Source organism: Agelaius phoeniceus, chromosome 18, assembly GCF_051311805.1.
Source record: "Agelaius phoeniceus isolate bAgePho1 chromosome 18, bAgePho1.hap1, whole genome shotgun sequence".
Classification (NCBI taxonomy): domain Eukaryota; kingdom Metazoa; phylum Chordata; class Aves; order Passeriformes; family Icteridae; genus Agelaius; species Agelaius phoeniceus.
This window is the reverse complement of record NC_135282.1, coordinates 10,504,677-10,521,467: the sequence shown is the minus strand read 5'-3', so window position 1 is coordinate 10,521,467 and position 16,791 is coordinate 10,504,677. Positions and strand designations below refer to the sequence as shown.

The 16,791-nt window shown below is 48.6% G+C and overlaps 1 protein-coding gene across 2 annotated transcripts in view; it reads left to right on the top strand.

Annotated features, from left to right (window-relative positions):
- PXN (paxillin) overlaps positions 1-16,649 on the top strand; it is a 44,892-nt gene extending 28,243 nt beyond the window's left edge. Inside the window, exons 7-11 of one of the 2 annotated variants that reach the window (XM_054645776.2) lie at positions 9,565-9,735; positions 10,085-10,258; positions 10,805-10,886; positions 11,232-11,380; positions 13,280-16,649. In XM_054645776.2, coding sequence (XP_054501751.2) covers positions 9,565-9,735; positions 10,085-10,258; positions 10,805-10,886; positions 11,232-11,380; positions 13,280-13,546 — 843 coding nt within the window. In that variant the 3' untranslated portion in view covers positions 13,547-16,649. Of the gene's footprint in view, positions 1-3,711; positions 5,679-9,564; positions 9,736-10,084; positions 10,259-10,804; positions 10,887-11,231; positions 11,381-13,279 lie in introns of those variants that run through there. The other variant, XM_077187797.1, reaches the window with a different exon arrangement.
- The last annotated feature ends 142 nt before the right edge of the window (positions 16,650-16,791 follow it).

The window sequence follows — 16,791 nt, the reverse complement described above, 5'->3', positions numbered from 1 at the left end:
TGCTTTCCCTGAGGAGAATGGATATTCCAGGCATGTGGTGTGAGCACTGAAGCGCTTACCTCAGACAGAAGGAGATTTCAAAGGTTTTATCTTAAAATGAAATCTCTTATTCACCTCAACATGGGATTAAAGTTTCAGTTTCTTGTGGGGGCAAAGGATGGCAAGTACTATTCAGTGTCAGCATATGTACTTGAATAACTTTTTCTTTATTCATGTGGGTGTGTTACCACTCCTGCACTAGATGATGAACTATAGAGGTTGTTCTCATGGGATTTCATTTACCCATACTCATGGCAAAATGAAAAATACTTTCTCACTTTCTACTTTCAGCTGCTTTGCTTATAGTTTTACCTAATTATTGACTTGGATTTCTTCTGAGAGAGGTGGAGAAAGCAAATATACTGGATAGTTTCTTTGTTAGGTTTGCCTTTTTTACATACCTATCTGCTTTCTAATCCTAAATCAGTTCCTAACTCTCTGTTTTATTCCTGTATGGAAGATTCTGCTGGATGCTTGAGATTTCTTGTCTGTGCTGAACTCCATCCCCTCCTAGATGACATTAGGTGGGGCAGCCAGAGCTGAGCAGTGTTTTGTGAGGAGAGATACAGAACATGTAGTGACAGCTTTTGCTGTTTGCTGTTCTTTCTGTGCTTAGTGGGTCCCATGGAGATCAATACATCACCCAGAGTTGTGACAAGTGTGTGAGTTCAGAACCTAGCACTGGGCACCCGTGTTCTGAGAAGCTTCACTTGCCTTGTGCTTGCTGGAATGGAATTCAGTCTGCCATTCCTGGCACATGCACCTAAATCAGTGAGAAGCTGTGAGTTCCTCAGTGTTTTCTCTAGACTTGCTGTAGCTGTGTTTAGTCAATTGCAAATATTGACACCTTTTTTCTCCTTCTGAGGTCCTAGGGTGTAGTGCAGGGTAGCCACAAGCTCTGTCCACCCTGGTTGAAACACTGCAGTGCTGTGGAGCTGGAGAGAGCTCCCACTTGTGCTTCTGGCATTCCATGCCCTGCTCCTTCTGTGTGCTGTGGGAGCTGAGCCCTGTGGCCTTGTGCCCCTGCTGCTTTTATCAGGAGCTAGCTCAGGGTGTGGCCCAGCCTTTGCTCCCAGGTGAGCTCTTGGCAGCTGAGAATGACCTTGCCCAGCACAGGTTTCTTTGGTGAGAAGAGGGAGTGGGCATTTTTAAGTGTGGGTGTTCAGTACTTTGCACTCTTGAGAAGCTTTAGAATCTCCACTAAAACCTGTGTGACAGAAATGAGCTGCTGTGGCTAACACCACCTGCCTTCCTGGCTTAGTTTTCACTTGACCTCAGAGACCAAATTGAAATGCAGCAAGATATTAAGATCTGTGCTTTATTAAGCACAGCATTGGTATTTTTGTGAAGCATTGAGCTCATCTGTGCCTAAACATTCTTCCTGGAGCACAAGGAACACGGCTTCTGTGATCATTTCCCTTTTGTTAATGATGTCATTGACTGTTTTTAAGTTACTTTCCTTTTCTCCTGTTGTCCAGGTTGCTTCATTTTCCCTTCAGTCCTTTTTGTTTGGTTATACCTCTTCTGTTTGTGCCAGCTGGGGGTGTTAACTTGGCTGTAAAAATGTATTCTAGTCTGTACCAGTGTCAGAATATAAGGGAGACAAGGGCAGTCCTTGCAAAGGTGGAATATGAAAGGCTGCTGTTGGAGTATCAGACCTGTGTGTGACTGCAGGATACAGGATAAAAACCCCAAATATGATATGTAATTAGTTGGAATTGATAGAAGTTGCAATGGGTGAGGATGGGAGGAGTGGAGGGCACTGGTGCTTGATTTGCCTTGTACCCCTGAGTAAAAGGTGATGTTACATTACCCTTTTATTATATTTTGCTCACCCTGATTTGTTGCCCCTTCTTTTTGCTTACAGAATCCATTTGATTTTGGTTATCTGGTTAATCGGTCATCAGGCACTGAGATTACTTAATGCACTTGTTTTTTTACCCTCTGCCATTTCTGTGTAATGTGATGCCTGCTTACTGCATAACTGGACACTTGTAGTTAACTGTTCTGTTACTGTGGAGTGCTCACCCATTGCTCTTATTTTGGAATTAGTATGGTTTCAGTATGTTAAAAATACTGTTTGAGCAAAACGTTACTCTTGCCTTGAAAGTGACTGACTTCATTTTAGGAAGTCTGGAAACCAAATGTGAAGCACAGCATCAGACCAGGTTACTTTTACAGGTGTACCCAGCTTAGGCAAAATTCAGGGAGAGGGCATATTGGGATATTCCCTCATTTTAATATACTGGCGAGTCATTTTCCTCTCAGCTGTGACTGTGGTCACAGTAGCCTGGCTGTGCTACTCGAAGGGAAGAGCAATATGTAATGAAATTTGGTCTCTTACTGCTCTTTTCTTTCTGAGAACAGTCTCCTTGTAGCACTACTGGTGTGGCTCTGCAAGCGTGTGCATGTGTGCCAGCTCCTGGCCCCTCAGCATGGCAGGAGCTCAGGTCAGCTGAAGGTTATTATTCTTCCATTTCCTGACAGGTTTTGTGCATGATCTGGTTAATTATATAGTTTTTTCATGATAATTATCTCAGAAAGGTAAGTGGAGACTGAGGTAGCATATGTGGGGCTTAGGAAGTTATGTGCCCTTCCACCTCAGAGCATAAGCATCTGACTTCTTTAGGCTGCTCTGGAAAATATGATGAAGAGTCAGAGCAGGTCTTGATAGCTCTTGGATTTGGAAATCCTTTGTGGGTACATTTTTAAAACTGAGAAGGCACAGTCTTGGTCTTAGGTTGACCTGCTGTGTGAGCTTGTCCAAGTTGCTGATCTGAGTCTCCCTTTCTAAGAAAAAGGAGTTGTAATACTTTGTCTCCTAGAGTTTAATCAGGAACCACTGGAAGTGGGGAAAGAAGCACCCATGATCTTTTGTTTTCAAAAGATCCTGTAAGTCAAAGAAAGCCAAAACCTATGTATTAATTGCTCTTCTTAGAATGTTTTTTGGATCAAAATTAATACTGATTTTATTACAATGTCAATGTGGAGTCTTTGGCCTAAGGGGAAGAGGCTAATCTGCCACCTAAGCAATGCTCACAAGGGCATGGAATGACTGACAGGCTCGTATAGATTCAGTGTGTGTCCCTTCCAAGGTGAGATTAGTGATGTGAATAGAACAAAGCCCATGTCATCTGCTCTTGCTGTGAATGCCCTGAAGCTTTGTTTTCATTGCCATGAACTCAGCCAACTGGAGCATTTTATTAAGTGTATCAAGAAGAAAATGTCATGCTTTGTTCTATTCATTGATTGAATTTTTTGCAGCTTTGGAATACAAAATTTACATGTCTGACTGTGAGTAAGTTTACATGACCTTTATTCACAGTCGAGACACTCCTGGGTTTGGAGCTGGCTTCGCAGCAGTGGCCATGGCCATGCCACACCCCCATCACAGCTGCAGGTGAACACTGAGCTATCACTGAGGAGGAGGGCCCAGGAAAAGGATCCCAGAGGCTGTAGAACTCGTGAAGATCAGTACAATGTCATACTGGTTCTGCTCTTAGGTGTTTCATTTTTTTTCCTTACTCTTGGAAGTAAGGATTTGGGTCAACATGGCTTTTTGATTTGGGAGTCATGATTCTTATAATGTTTAATTCTGTGCCTTTTTTTTCTTCTCCTTATCTCTGTCATTATCTTTTTCTCTCCTTATTCCTTCTATCTCTTCTTTTGCAGACTAGTTCCACTATGTCTCTGATTTCTGAATCTTCCCTAGAACCGGTTCCCAGTTCAGCAAATGCAGACTCCAGCAACACTCCTCACAGTTTAACAGTGCTGTCCCATTCCAAACACCCTTCTGCAAGTCACAGTGGGGACTCAACAGTGCCAACATCTGTCCCCCCAGCAGACACCTGCATTGAGGAAGGCAGTGACACTGCAGTTCTGCCTTTGTCAGGGCACCCTACTGCCCCTCCACCTGTGCCCCACTTAGCACAAACTGTCCCTGTGCCCCCGCCACGGAGCTCCTCTGGTTATGCTACTCGTGGGGAGCAAGTGGCCTCTGCCAGCTTAGTTCAGCTGAACAGAAAGCCTGACTCTTCCAGAAATACTTCCCAGGCTGTGCCAGCTTCCAGTGTGGAGCTTCTCTGTAGGTCTGCTAATGTGGAGGCACGGGGCTTAGGGTATGATGTGGCAAAAGAGACTGAGAAGAAGGAGCAGAGAACTGATCCCAAAATCTCAGATGTACCCATTTCAAAGAAGGGGAAGATAGCCAAGGAGCTGCATCAGCAGGGAGCACTCAGGGACTACTCAGCTCTTTCCTCCCAGGGCAGAAGTGTGGAAACAGCTTTAGATGAGCTGTGGCCCCTGGAGCTGCCTGCACATGTGCCAGAGGTGCATGAAAAGAATGACAATGTTTTGGATTCTGTTAATGAACCTTCTGTTGTTGCCCTGGATCGGTGGGATGTCTTCCCAGACACTAAAAGCCAGTTGGGCTTTGTAGCAAAGCAAGGACAGGAGCTAAAAGCTGAAGTGCCACACGAAACCAAGGTAGACCACTGTCCTGATGTGGGCAAGAAGAGGCAGGGCAGAGACAGAACTCCTAGGAAGGCAGGTACTGCTAACATGAACAAGGCCAGAGGAGACCAGGAAAAGGAGCAATTCAGAAGCTCTACAGTCACTCCAGAATCTCCTGAAAGCTTTGGGAAGGCTGAATGGGATCTGCCATGTGTCTCCAAACCACCCATTGAGAGGATTTCTGCATCAGGCCAGGCAGGCACTGAGTGAATGTAGGAGTAGGGCAAGTCCTAGCCAGGACTGTTCTGCCAGCACACTCACAGTGTGTGCATGCAGTGAGTGTGCCCGGGCTCACCCCACTAACAGCACGAGCTCTGAGCGGTGTCACTGACAGCTGCATCTCACAGGGCTTCACAGCCCCCAGCTTTGTCTTGTGGTCTCTCCTGCATGTGATTCAGCAGCACAGAACATGGCAGCTTGTAGGGACTTCCTTGTGAAGTGGACTTTTATTCCCTAACTGGGGTAAGGCTCAGTCCACAGAGACCTCCAAAAAGCTGAAAGGGCTGTTTCATGCTACTGATTGGGATGGCAGCTCCTCTGCTCTGTTTACTGTTTTAGGTCTCATTACTGAAGCTGTCAGTGTTCCTTTCCGTGCTGGAAGTACACTTTGTGCACCAGACATCTCTGACCAAGAGCCTTGTGCCTGTCAAGGGCAAACACAGAGGCACAGCTCTGTGCCCTTGTGATGCTGAGGTTTCTGTAATGCTCAGTGGAGTGTTCATGCTGTACCTCCTATCTTGGCTTCCCACTGGTTAATCTTTCCCTTCCTTTTCTAGACAGTTATTTTTGGCTGCTATGATTATCCTTACAGGGTTTTTCCTTGCACTGAGTCACTGTTCTGGGCTGTGCCAAGAGGAATTTTGGCATTGTGGAATAAATGCCATCACTCTTCCTCCTCACAATTGTCACTAATGTCTTTGAGTTTGTGCTGTTGCATCTTGGGGCTTGCTCTGACTTTGCTCTTCTCTGCTGATACTATTGCCTTTGTCATTTAGATAAAATCTTTAATCAAGAGGACAAAAGAGACTGCGAATGTGCATCCAATGTCTCGGGACCTCTCTCCAAGGCGCAAACTAGGTCCTGCCATATTCCACAAGACTGAGTCCCAAGATCGCTTGATTGAGGAGCTTCAGGACAGACTGGGCATCGATAACCAGGAGCAGAAAGATTGGCAAAGCCAGGATGCCTGGCTGACAGAGGGGGTCATTGTCACTGCCAGGCCCCGGGGGGAAGAGCAGAGTGGTGAACAGCAAGTAGAGAAGGTAGAAAGCAGGGTCACACGTGCTGGGAAATTCCAGCATGTCCCTCTGTTCAGATTGCATTGTGTGGAGGTGCAGACTGAGTTTCTGAGCATCCTAAGCAGCACAAAATGAAGAAGTAACTATTCACCCTTGTCTGGCCTGAGAGGGAAAGCAGCACAGGGTTCTACTTCTGTATGTTTAAGAACTGGAGTGGGATCTGAGGGAGCTGCTTATGGTATCTGTTGATGCAGTATCCTGCTATCACATCTCAAATATCCATGTGAGGATTATTTTTAAAACCCCACTGGGAAGCCTGATACACAGGCATGCTTTGTTCTGTCCAGTGCTGTACCTGTGCAGGCCTTTCTGGGGATGAGTAAAATGGTGCTCTTCCTTAAGCTACAAAGAGCAGCACCTTTTGTAGCTCCCTTCTCCTTGCTGCTTTTCCCCCTTAGATAAACATACTGGTAGCAGCCAGCCTTCCTGTTAAAGGAAGTGCTTGTTGGTTCCTCTTTGGATTTATTCACCTTTCTTCTTCCTCCGTGTCTTTCTAGGTGGTTTTTCCTCCAGAATCCCCACTCCTCTCCAGGAGGACAATCTCTGTTCCTGTCTCTTCCCAGCTCCAGCCTTCCAAAGAAGCTGCAAAGATAGTCCCTGCTAATGCTGCTCCTTCTCCTGCCTCTGGCCCTGCACCTCTTCTCTCACTCCCACCTCAGCCTTCCTCTGTGTCATCTACCCCAGCTCCTAGTCCAGTTTCTTCCTCTTCCTTCAGCTTGGCTCCCCAGCCACTCTTCCAGTGGGAAGTTTCTGATAATGATTATCATGAGGTTTCTGTTGTGGGCACCCCTCCTAATGAAGATCCCAAACATTCCTGTTCTCCCCAGACCTGGACTCCTAGCACCAAGGCAGTTGTCTCTGTTGGCTGTCAGACTGAAGATGAAGCTTTCTTCCCAGAAATGCAGGCAGGCTTCTCTATTCTGATTTATGTTTTTAGCAGTATTTTCCAATCCAACTACTGCTTGTAATTTGACAGCTCAATAGATAGAGTGTTCAGGTAAAGGCTGGTATGAACTGCTGGATGGGAGGGAGGACTCATGGACAATATCTAATCTCAGCTGTAGTACTGCACAGTACATGCCTGTGCAATAACTTGCTGGGGGATATGTGGGTCCTGTGTGTCCTGACAGGCACTTCATGCAGCAGGGACTCTCATTTCCCTCTGAGATTGAGGTAACTCTGAAACACAGCCTGGAGCTCTCCCTTCCACAATCTCTCTGAAGTGGGGGGACTAGAAGAGGGCAGAACATGCATACTGGAAGGAGCAACTCAGCAACCCTTCCTGTGTTTGCCCTTTTAGGCAGGTGTCCACTGTATGAGTGGATTTGGGGGAGGAGATGGCATGGTCAAGACCTGGGTTCTGCATCTCCTGCCAGGGAAGGGCTGTAGCTCCAGGGTGGTGGGGAGTCTTTAACATATAAGTGCAGTGCAGTGTTAGTGTACAGCTCTAAAGCAGCGAGCAAGAAACATCTCTGCATCTTGACCTGTTGTACTTTGCAGGTGACCTCTGCTCCTCCCCTAGTCCGCAGTGCCAGTCTGTTGGCTGCTCCTACACCCTGGGGCCCCACAGCCCCTGACAAGGCAGGATCCCCTTTCTGTTTCCTCAGCATGGTGTGTGCTCTTCTGGTTGATGAGTGTGCTGGGATCTGCTCCTGGAGCTCCCAGCACTGTTAATGTGGATAATATCCTGTATTGCATGGTTTGCTACCCACAGAGCTCCTTTCTGAACTTGAGTGATGGCAAATCTCATGGGTGAGGGGTGGGAGTTTGAAGGGCCTTTGCATGATCAGTTTGCATGAGGATGATGTGCTGAGTGTCCCCTGCAAACAGCATGGATTATGTACAGGAGGTGGAAACAAGCCTCTTTCAGGTGGGGGCTCATTTGTGAGCTGTCAGGAGGGCTGGATGGCCAGGCCAGCTAGAAATGGAGGTGTGCACAGGTATTTGTGCCTGCTCTGGGGTCAGCCGTGACTGGCAGGACTTTGTGCTCCCTCCAGGTCACTACAAGGGTGAAGTGCTCTGTTGCTACATGTTGAATTCATCTCTTCTCCTTTCTTCCTGGATGGTATTTATCACTTGTATGTGGCATCTGTGCCTGCCCTGTGTGGCCATAACCCCTGGCTAGAGCAAGAGAAGCTGTGATTCTTTCCACACAGTGCAGCCCTTTTCTTCCTGCTGCATCATGCAGGAAGCCTGGGCTTTATCCTGGGGCTCTGGACAGGCTTTGTCTCCAAGCACTGTTGTCTCTCTCTGTGAGAGTGCCCTTGCAGGTGTGTGTGTGCTTTGGAGGCAGCCACTGTAACAGTTTTTGGTAGCAAATGTTGTTGTGTGGTGAAGGGTTTGTTTGACACTGAGGATGCTGGGGTGTGATGAGGCTGCTTGTGCTGCTGGACTAGGAGAGGTCAGTTGAGAGAGGAGGGGAAAAGCTGTGTGTTAGGATCCATTGGGAGTCACATTGCATGGGAGGCAAGGCTGGAGAGTGTGTGTGAAAGCAGCTAAATTCATGTATGTCATGAGACTGTTTATACAAATGAGCAGAAACCAGGATTTATCATTGAATAAACTGGTCAACTGCAAGGACAAGCAGCTGCAGCACAGGGAATAGAGCTCCTCCTGTGGATGGAAGGGCAGGGTCTGCCAAGGCTTGGAACACTTCAGCATGTCCCTGCTCCTTTGGCTATGCTGGCAGCAGGCTGGTTGTTCATAGACATAGATTTTGTCTGTTTTAATTTACTCTCTTAGTAAAACAAAACATACTCTAAACCAAATTTCTTTGTGTGTCCCTAAACCTGACAGTAGCTATGGCAGTGCCAAGTCAGCTGAAATCATCTCTTATTTCCTTGCTGGGGTTTGTCTGTAAAGGGGGCTGTAAAGGGTGACCAAGGAGAACAGAATGCTTTGTTTATAAGTTATGAACCTCAGTAAAACATTTCTCCCCTCCTCTGGAAGCCTTTCCAAGCCGTGTGTGCTGTGGTGGTGTGAGTTTCAGAAGCAGCCTCTGAGACAGGCATCCAAATCCCCTTCCCCCCACTGGTGCATTTCCAACTACAGTACACCTAGCAGCCCTGTCTGCTGGGGATGCACTGCCTGCTCTGTAGGTAAACAGCAGCCAGCTGGGAGGGAGTTCCTTCCTTCCTTCCTGCTTCCAGTTGCTTAGCTCAGGCATGGGGGAGAACCACCTGAGAGTGAGAGAGAGACTTGGCAAACAGGTGTGCAGATGGTGGTGCAAAGGGAGAAAATTTTCTAGCTGAAGGGGAGATGAGAGGAGGGAGAGAAGAGCATCTCTATCAGAGAGGAGAGACAACTGAGAGCAAGAGCATAGGAATGGAGAGAGGTCAAGGAGAAGGGGCCCTCTGGATGGCGTCTGCTTTGTCAGCTGGCCAGGAACTGATGAGGTAAAGGGAAATTTTTGGCAGAGGCTTAGAGAGCACTATACTGAGTGCCTGGGATGTGCTGGTGACTGTTGCTGTGTGTGCAGTGAAAGAAAATCAAATTCTCAGTTCACAGCTCTGCTGTTACATATCTCAGTTCTCTGCTTGTCTCTGTGTGGTCAGAATACATGTGTGTACTTGATCCTGACTCTCACCAGCTTCTTCAGAGAGCGTAGCTGACTCCTGTCTGTCTCTGCAGGGGAGTCACTGGCAGCAACAGCAGGCATTTATCTGATAAGCATAGCAGCATTCACCTTACAGTATTTGTTTTGTCTCACCTGCAGTTCATGGCGCAGGGAAAAGCTGGGAGCAGCTCCCCTCCATCCACAGCCTCCAAGCCTGGCAGTCAGCTGGATACCATGCTGGGAAGTCTTCAGTCTGACCTGAATAAACTGGGTGTAGCTACAGTTGCCAAAGGTGTCTGTGGAGCCTGCAAGAAGCCTATTGCTGGGCAGGTGAGTTGAAGGTGCTGCCTCATTGCTGAACCTTGGGCTGCAGCTGGGAGTAACGGGGAGGGCTTGTTTCGTGAGGCTGGAGAGACTGGAGATGCTGGAGAAACTGAAGTACTCTATTTATCCACTGGCTAGGTACGCTGTAAGCTCCTCCAGTGACCTCTACCCTGCCCCTGAGGGACTGCCCTCTCCTGAGATGATAGGTAATTCAGTTTTCATGCTACCCCAGTCCAGGGCTCACTTGAGTAGTAGAACTTGTCATTCTTGCTGACCTCCAGCTGGTATCTTGTCATGTGGTCTAGGGAAGGGAGGGAGAGATAGAGTTGTTCTCCAAAATCTGTTTTCCCAACAGGTAGTTACAGCCATGGGGAAAACCTGGCACCCCGAGCACTTTGTCTGCACCCACTGCCAGGAGGAGATCGGCTCTCGGAACTTCTTTGAGCGGGACGGGCAGCCCTACTGCGAGAAGGACTATCACAACCTCTTCTCCCCTCGCTGCTACTACTGCAACGGGCCCATCCTCGATGTGAGTTCTTGGGGGAGTCATGGTGCTGGCAAGTTCCTGCAGGCCTAGGTGTTAAAATTCCACTTCACCCATGTATTCTGGGTGGAAGGTTTTGTTCAGGGATTTCTCTAGTTGTTCTGGCCTTCCTTTGAAAGGGAAACAACTTGGCACAGTCAAATTCTTACACTAGTGAGTGGAGTTGGTCCCTCTTACCTTTGCTGGAGTTCCTTCAAAACCCCACATTGCTCCATCATTCTGGTAATGATTCCTCAGCTTTTGTTGTTGGTAGCCTGTGGTAACAGGCACCAGTGCTGGTCCTTAAGACTGGGTGGGGCCCTGTGTAAGGGAGGAAGCAGTGCCTAAGATCCTTTTAGGGTAAAAAAAAGTGTGCAGTGGGAAAGTCTGAACGAGCCAGAGGCAGGGGCAAATTGACTCTGCTCTCTAAAGGACAGTCTATTTTAATGCTTGCTCTTGTCAGCACCAACATTCATGTGTCCCCTCTCCAGCCCCCCTTACTCACCTCCAAGTCATTTACGTGACCTGCACTTTGTGTTTTCTTCTCAACAGAAAGTGGTGACGGCTTTGGATAGGACATGGCACCCTGAACACTTTTTCTGTGCCCAGTGTGGAGCTTTCTTTGGACCTGAAGGTATTGCTGGTTTATGCAAGGGGAAAGCAATCTCCCCTCTGAACTGCAGAGGAGGGAGTGAGGCAGAGCTGCTTCCAGGGTACAGCCTGAGGCATCACAGGGGAACTACTGGAGTTCACGGGAGCTGTTTATGGGGGAAGGATGGTGCCAGTAATAATGGCTTCTCCCTGGGGAGGAAGAACAGGCCTCTGCTGGGATGGGAAGGGAACAGGACAAGAAACAGCTGTGGCTGCTCTGTGTGCTAGCAGGAGGATGATCCTACCCACATGGGTCACCCTGCACAGATTGTGTCGCCACAGGTGAAGATGAGGAGCTGATCCCTTTGCCTCCCCTCTCTTCTGGCAGGGTTTCACGAGAAGGATGGCAAAGCCTATTGCCGCAAGGACTACTTTGATATGTTTGCTCCCAAGTGCGGAGGCTGTGCCCGGGCTATCCTGGAAAACTACATCTCTGCCTTGAACACCCTGTGGCACCCCGAGTGCTTTGTCTGTCGGGTAAGAAACCCAAGGTCCTTTACTGCTGCTCTGTGACCCCTCTTGTTTCCACCCTGAGGCATCTGGTCCCATATCAGGGTAAGGTGTCTTTGGGGTAGTGAAGGGCAGCCAGCCCCACAACATAAAAACATGCCAGCAACCAAACATCTTCTTGTTCTCTGTTTATATTAAATTTTGGAGTTGCTTTGCTCTTTCTGTTCCCAGCTTTAACTATGGGCTTCTGCAGCAGCTCACAGATAAGAGATATTTCTGTGACCTTTAAATAATTATAAGCTAAGCTTCTCTCTGAGCACTTGCAGCAATCAGATTTTGAGGATATTCCTCCCATGCTCCATCTGAAAATGTAAACTAATGAGAGTGACCTTGTTCAGACAAACATGCAAGTCAATGAAATAGTGGCAAGCTCCATACAACAGGCATAATAAACAGGAATACTGCAGATTAAATGCCTGGCGCTCTTTCAGAGAGCATTGCAAATATTAACTCTTACCATCCCCAAGAGATGAGCCAAACCAGCCACTGTTTCCTAGAGGGGCAAAGAAGGCAGAAACCAGATCAAGCAGCCAGAACCAAAAGCTGCTGATTCCTGTTGTGATGCTCAGAGCAGACAGTCACCACCCTGTTGGGACTGTCTGTGGCTCCTGCAGTGGTGTGCAGAGTGAAGCAGAAGCTGTGCCTGACTGGGGCTGGGAGGGCTATGCCTTCTCATGCAGAGATTGGGACTTTATCAAGCAGTTCTGTTTTCCTTTCCCCCTACTGCAGCCTGAATTAGTGAGGCCAGAACAGATTTCTTCCAGGCCACAAGATGTGATTCTCTACTGTTTCTGCAAAAGCAGAGCAAACCTTTCAGCTGTTCTGCTGACTGAAGTAACTGTCAGCATTGGTAAAATCTTGGACTTGCTGCAGGCAAGCTGCATTCTCCTGCAAGTGTTCAGCTGCCCAGGGCTCTGCATGCTGTTTGCTGGACTCTTGTCCACACACTGGGAGCCAGCTGTGTGTGATACTCAGTGTCCCCCCTGGGAAAGAGGACAGCAAAACCAGGATTCAGGAAACTGCCTCCTCTGGGTCTTGCTGCTGATATATTTGCTAAATCCCTCCCTTACTCTGTTGCCTCAGTTTCCCACTTTTACAAGGAGAGGAGTCTCCCCAGTCTGGTGGGGATAGTGGGTGCTTCTGTTGCAAGTTGTGCAGTGAAGTGTCCTCAGATGCTGAGGGGAGGGAGCAGCTCTGGACATTTATTAGCACATAGCTGATGTATCCTCTTCCCCTTATCTATTCAACATCATTAGCACTATAGAACAAACAGTTTCTCCCAGCAGTGACCCATGTGTAACTGGAAATATTTCAGGCTGGACAATCTTTTGCAGAGTGTACCTGCCTAATGCCAGCCATTCTGGAGAGGTCACTCATAAAGATTAATTGTGCCTGATTTTCTCAGCTGGAACCAGTCCCATGCTCATCAGGATTCTGCTGCATGAGTCTCTTGGTCCTTTTTTCTGCTTGCCCTTGTGGGGAAGCTGGAGTGAGGGGGAAAAAAAAAACAAAACCAACAGGGAAAGGTGCTGCAGTGTTTCCCCTCTCAGGGCAGGAATGTTCTCCTTTGTCCTGGCTGGATACATCTGGTAACTCATCCATAGTAGTTTCTTTGTAGAAGTGAAGCCAGCTGGGTGAAGGAGCTGACTAATTCCCTTGCTTATTTTTGTATCTGTCCATTTCCTAGTCTTTTTTTGGAAGCCCTTCCTGATGGACAGAGTTTGGCTCTGGATAACTGGTCAGTGCTGAAAGGCAGCAGTTCACCTGCTGGGCTGTGCCATGGAGCAGAGGATGCTGGTAGAGCTGCCCCTCCCCACCACCCCAGCTTCTCATACAAGCTGTCCCCTTTGCTTTGTCCTGCTGCAGGAATGTTTCACCCCGTTTGTCAACGGCAGCTTCTTCGAGCACGACGGGCAGCCCTACTGCGAGGTGCATTACCACGAGCGCCGCGGCTCGCTCTGCTCCGGCTGCCAGAAGCCCATCACAGGACGCTGCATCACTGCTATGGGCAAGAAATTCCACCCAGAACACTTTGTCTGTGCCTTCTGCCTCAAGCAACTCAACAAAGGAACCTTCAAGGAGCAGAACGACAAGCCCTACTGCCAGAACTGCTTCCTCAAGCTCTTCTGTTAGAGGCACTATAGATGGGCGCTCAAGCATCTTTCTGCCACCCCCTTGGCAGTTCTGTCTCTCTGAACATTACTGTGATTTAGGAACCTTACCAGGCAGGGGAGGAGGGGGGTGGGGGGTGGGAAGTGCTGCTATGGAGAGGCAGTAGATCCAGAGATGAGATGGACCATTAAACTGGAAACGCCCTTGCTGTGTCTCAGAAGAGAGAGGCTGAGATCCCTCATTATGGTGTGTGTGTGTCTGTGTGTGTGACTGACAGCTGAGCTTAGCTCGAGGGCTCTAACAGGGAGATTTTTCCCAGCCGCCTCCTGGCAGCAGGAGGCTTTGCCAGTACTTTTCAGCCTGTGTCAGCTCTCTGAGCAAATGGTGACACTTGCAGACAACACAACCCTCTGCTTTGACACCTCATTCTCAGGCTTTTGCCTGCTGGTGTGCAGGGTGACAGCACAGCGAGGCCACCCTGTGACCTCTGTGCCACCCTGGCTCTCCTCACAGAGTTACATGGTGTGTGTGACTTGCTGAGACTAGAGCATCAGCACAGGCAGCCAAGACCCTGCAAGGGTCTCTCCAGTTCCATTACACTGTAAGGAGATGATACCACTTACTCTTTTTTTAATTAAGAGGAATCAAGGTGTTACTGTGTGGGGTGTTTTTCTTTTTTCCCTAGTTTGTTACTCCCTTTCTCGATGCCTTCTCTCAGCACACTGGAGCAGGAGGTGGGGTAAGCCCCGACCATCCCTCAGCACTGTTGTGCTCTCCTGTGGGGACATGCAGCTCCATAGGCACCCAGGCCAGCTCAGGGAACCTGCTCCCCTCACCTGCTGCTCCTGGGGGAGGAAGAGGCATCACCCCTTCTTTAAACACAGGTGCAGAGAGGTTAGAGCAGCCTTTTTCATCCAGCCCTGTCATGAGCGAGTGCGACGTGCGAGTGTTTATCTGGCCTGGAACTCTCCCATCTATCAGGGCCTGAATCTGTCACAAGAGTGGCTAGAAGGAAGGGTTTAAGAAGCCAAGAAAAAAAAAATTCCTAAATTTACATCCTTTCTTCTTCCAGTTTGCTAATGAGACCTATCAGCCCCTTGGTGTTTCCCTTTTCTGTGCTCTTGTTAAACATGTTCTACTGAGAGATGCTACAGCAATAACCTTTTATATTGACTGTTACTGGTATAATGAGTCCTGGGGGTCAGGTGTGCATGACACACTTGGAGTTTTACTATCAAAGTGAATACTGTATCCTGTCTTTGATAAGAACTGTAGATTTCTACACTGATTTTGAATTCATATCTAATTTACTTTTAATCCTCTTATACAGAAATTGGTTTTGAAGTGATTTTAAGAAAGCAACTTTTATATCAAGCTGTGCTGTTCTAGGCAGTGTGCCAGTTGGGCTGGCTTACTGCATCTGTAATCTCAATGCTTTATTAAGCCTAACTAACATTCAATATTTCCTTTTTGTTGCGGGTTGGGAGGGGCTTGAATCTATGGGCAAGGGAACACGACTTGTATTTTTTTTCTCTAGCACAGGCAGGTGAACTGTGAATAGATTTGGGGTGTTTTTTTTTCCTCCTCTGGGTCACCTAAAAGTATAATTTTGATTTTTATTGTAATCTGTAAACTGCTGTATTTGAATCACCTGCCGTTCTCCCAAAGCCCAGCTTCCAGGATGTTAAAAGTGACTCTTGATGTGCTAGGGGGGAAGGAGTTCTTTTACCTTGGTTTCTCTTCTTCAGCTGCCTGAAACCAGAACAGGGTTAACTGGGGAGGGGGCTCCTTTCTTTTTGTGGAAGAAAGGTCTTGTGAGGAGAAAAAACTGGGAGACAGAGTCTGTTCCTAACTAGCTGTGCAGCTTTGGGCCAGTCACTAAACCTTACTGTGCCTCAGTTTCCCCATCTGTAAAATGGGGGCAGTTTAGCCTGGATTTGTGAGGTTATTGTGAGACCTAGTTTATGTTTGGTAAAGCACTTTTAGGTCTCTGGCTGGAGGGTGCTGTGCAGAGGGAAGCACTGCACTGAAATTCCCAGTGGTGTACCAGCCCTGGGAGCAGTGTTTGGAATTCCTGCTCCAGAGAGCTGCAGCTCTGTCACCGTTGCCATCTGGTTGTGTTTGCAGCTCGGCAGGTGCATTATAGGGCTCCAGGGGTGGCTGTGTCAGAAACCAGCCCTGAAACCCATGGGTCACTGTCCCATGTAACCTCATCACGGTGCTGCACTGCCCTGCTCAGGTCACTGAAACTGTCCCACAGATTTCCCCCAACAAACAAACCTCAGTGTGTGGGTGTGAGGCCAGAGGGAGCTGTGGGAGCACTGGAGCTGCGTCAGCTGGGCTGAGCACAGCTCTGGGAAATTCTTGAGGCAAGAGGCCTTGTGCATTTGCCTTTTGATCTTGTAAGTCTATTTGAGTTAAAATGGATGTTCCCAAGCTGCCTGCGTTTATCTCTGGAATGGTCAACTTCCTTGGTGCCACTGAGGGGACACACAGCTGTTGTGTGCAGATGCTGGAGAGGGGTGAGATGTTTCTGGCACTGCCACTTTGTGTGACACCTGCAAACTCTGTAATCCTGTGCCTCAGTTTCCCTGTCTGGGGAGTCTTTAACCTACCTCACTGCTAGCTGAGGCTTTGTCAGTGACTCTTGTGGCACACCTGGGTGCAGGGTGCTGTGTGGGGTGCGTGGTGCTGAGAGGAGGCTCCTCTGGCCTTAGTACGTAACCGAGATGATGTCACACTCACCTTCTGCCTTCATCTGGTGTCTGCTATGCTGGGATGCCACACCGATGCTACTCTGCCAAATAACACCTGGTGGTGGCTGCGGCCGCTGCGGGTGTCCAAAATGCCTGTTCGTTCAGTGCAGGTGCGGTTTTAGGGCAGCACAGCCGCTGTTGGGCTATAGGGGTGCTCCGGGAGGGTGTGTGTGTGCCCCCCCGGGCCAGGCGCTACCCCTGGGGAAGGCCTTTCACATCATGGCTGGGCTGGGGGAAGCTCTGCTGGGTCGACAATTATTTGATTCTTTCCTCCCTTGTAAACTTCTAACTCCGCTTTTTTTTTTTTTCTTTCCTCTCCATTTAAAATTCTTGCAGTTACGCCAATAAAATTTTTACCATTATAGTCACGCCTGTGTCGCGGTTGTTTCGCCCCTGAGCTTGTGAGGGAGCGGAGCCCGGGCGGGCCCTCAGGGCTGAGGCGGCGGGGGGGGGGGGGCAGTGCGCTCCTCCGGCCGCCAGGGGGCGACGCGCGCCCGGCCGCGCGCTCTC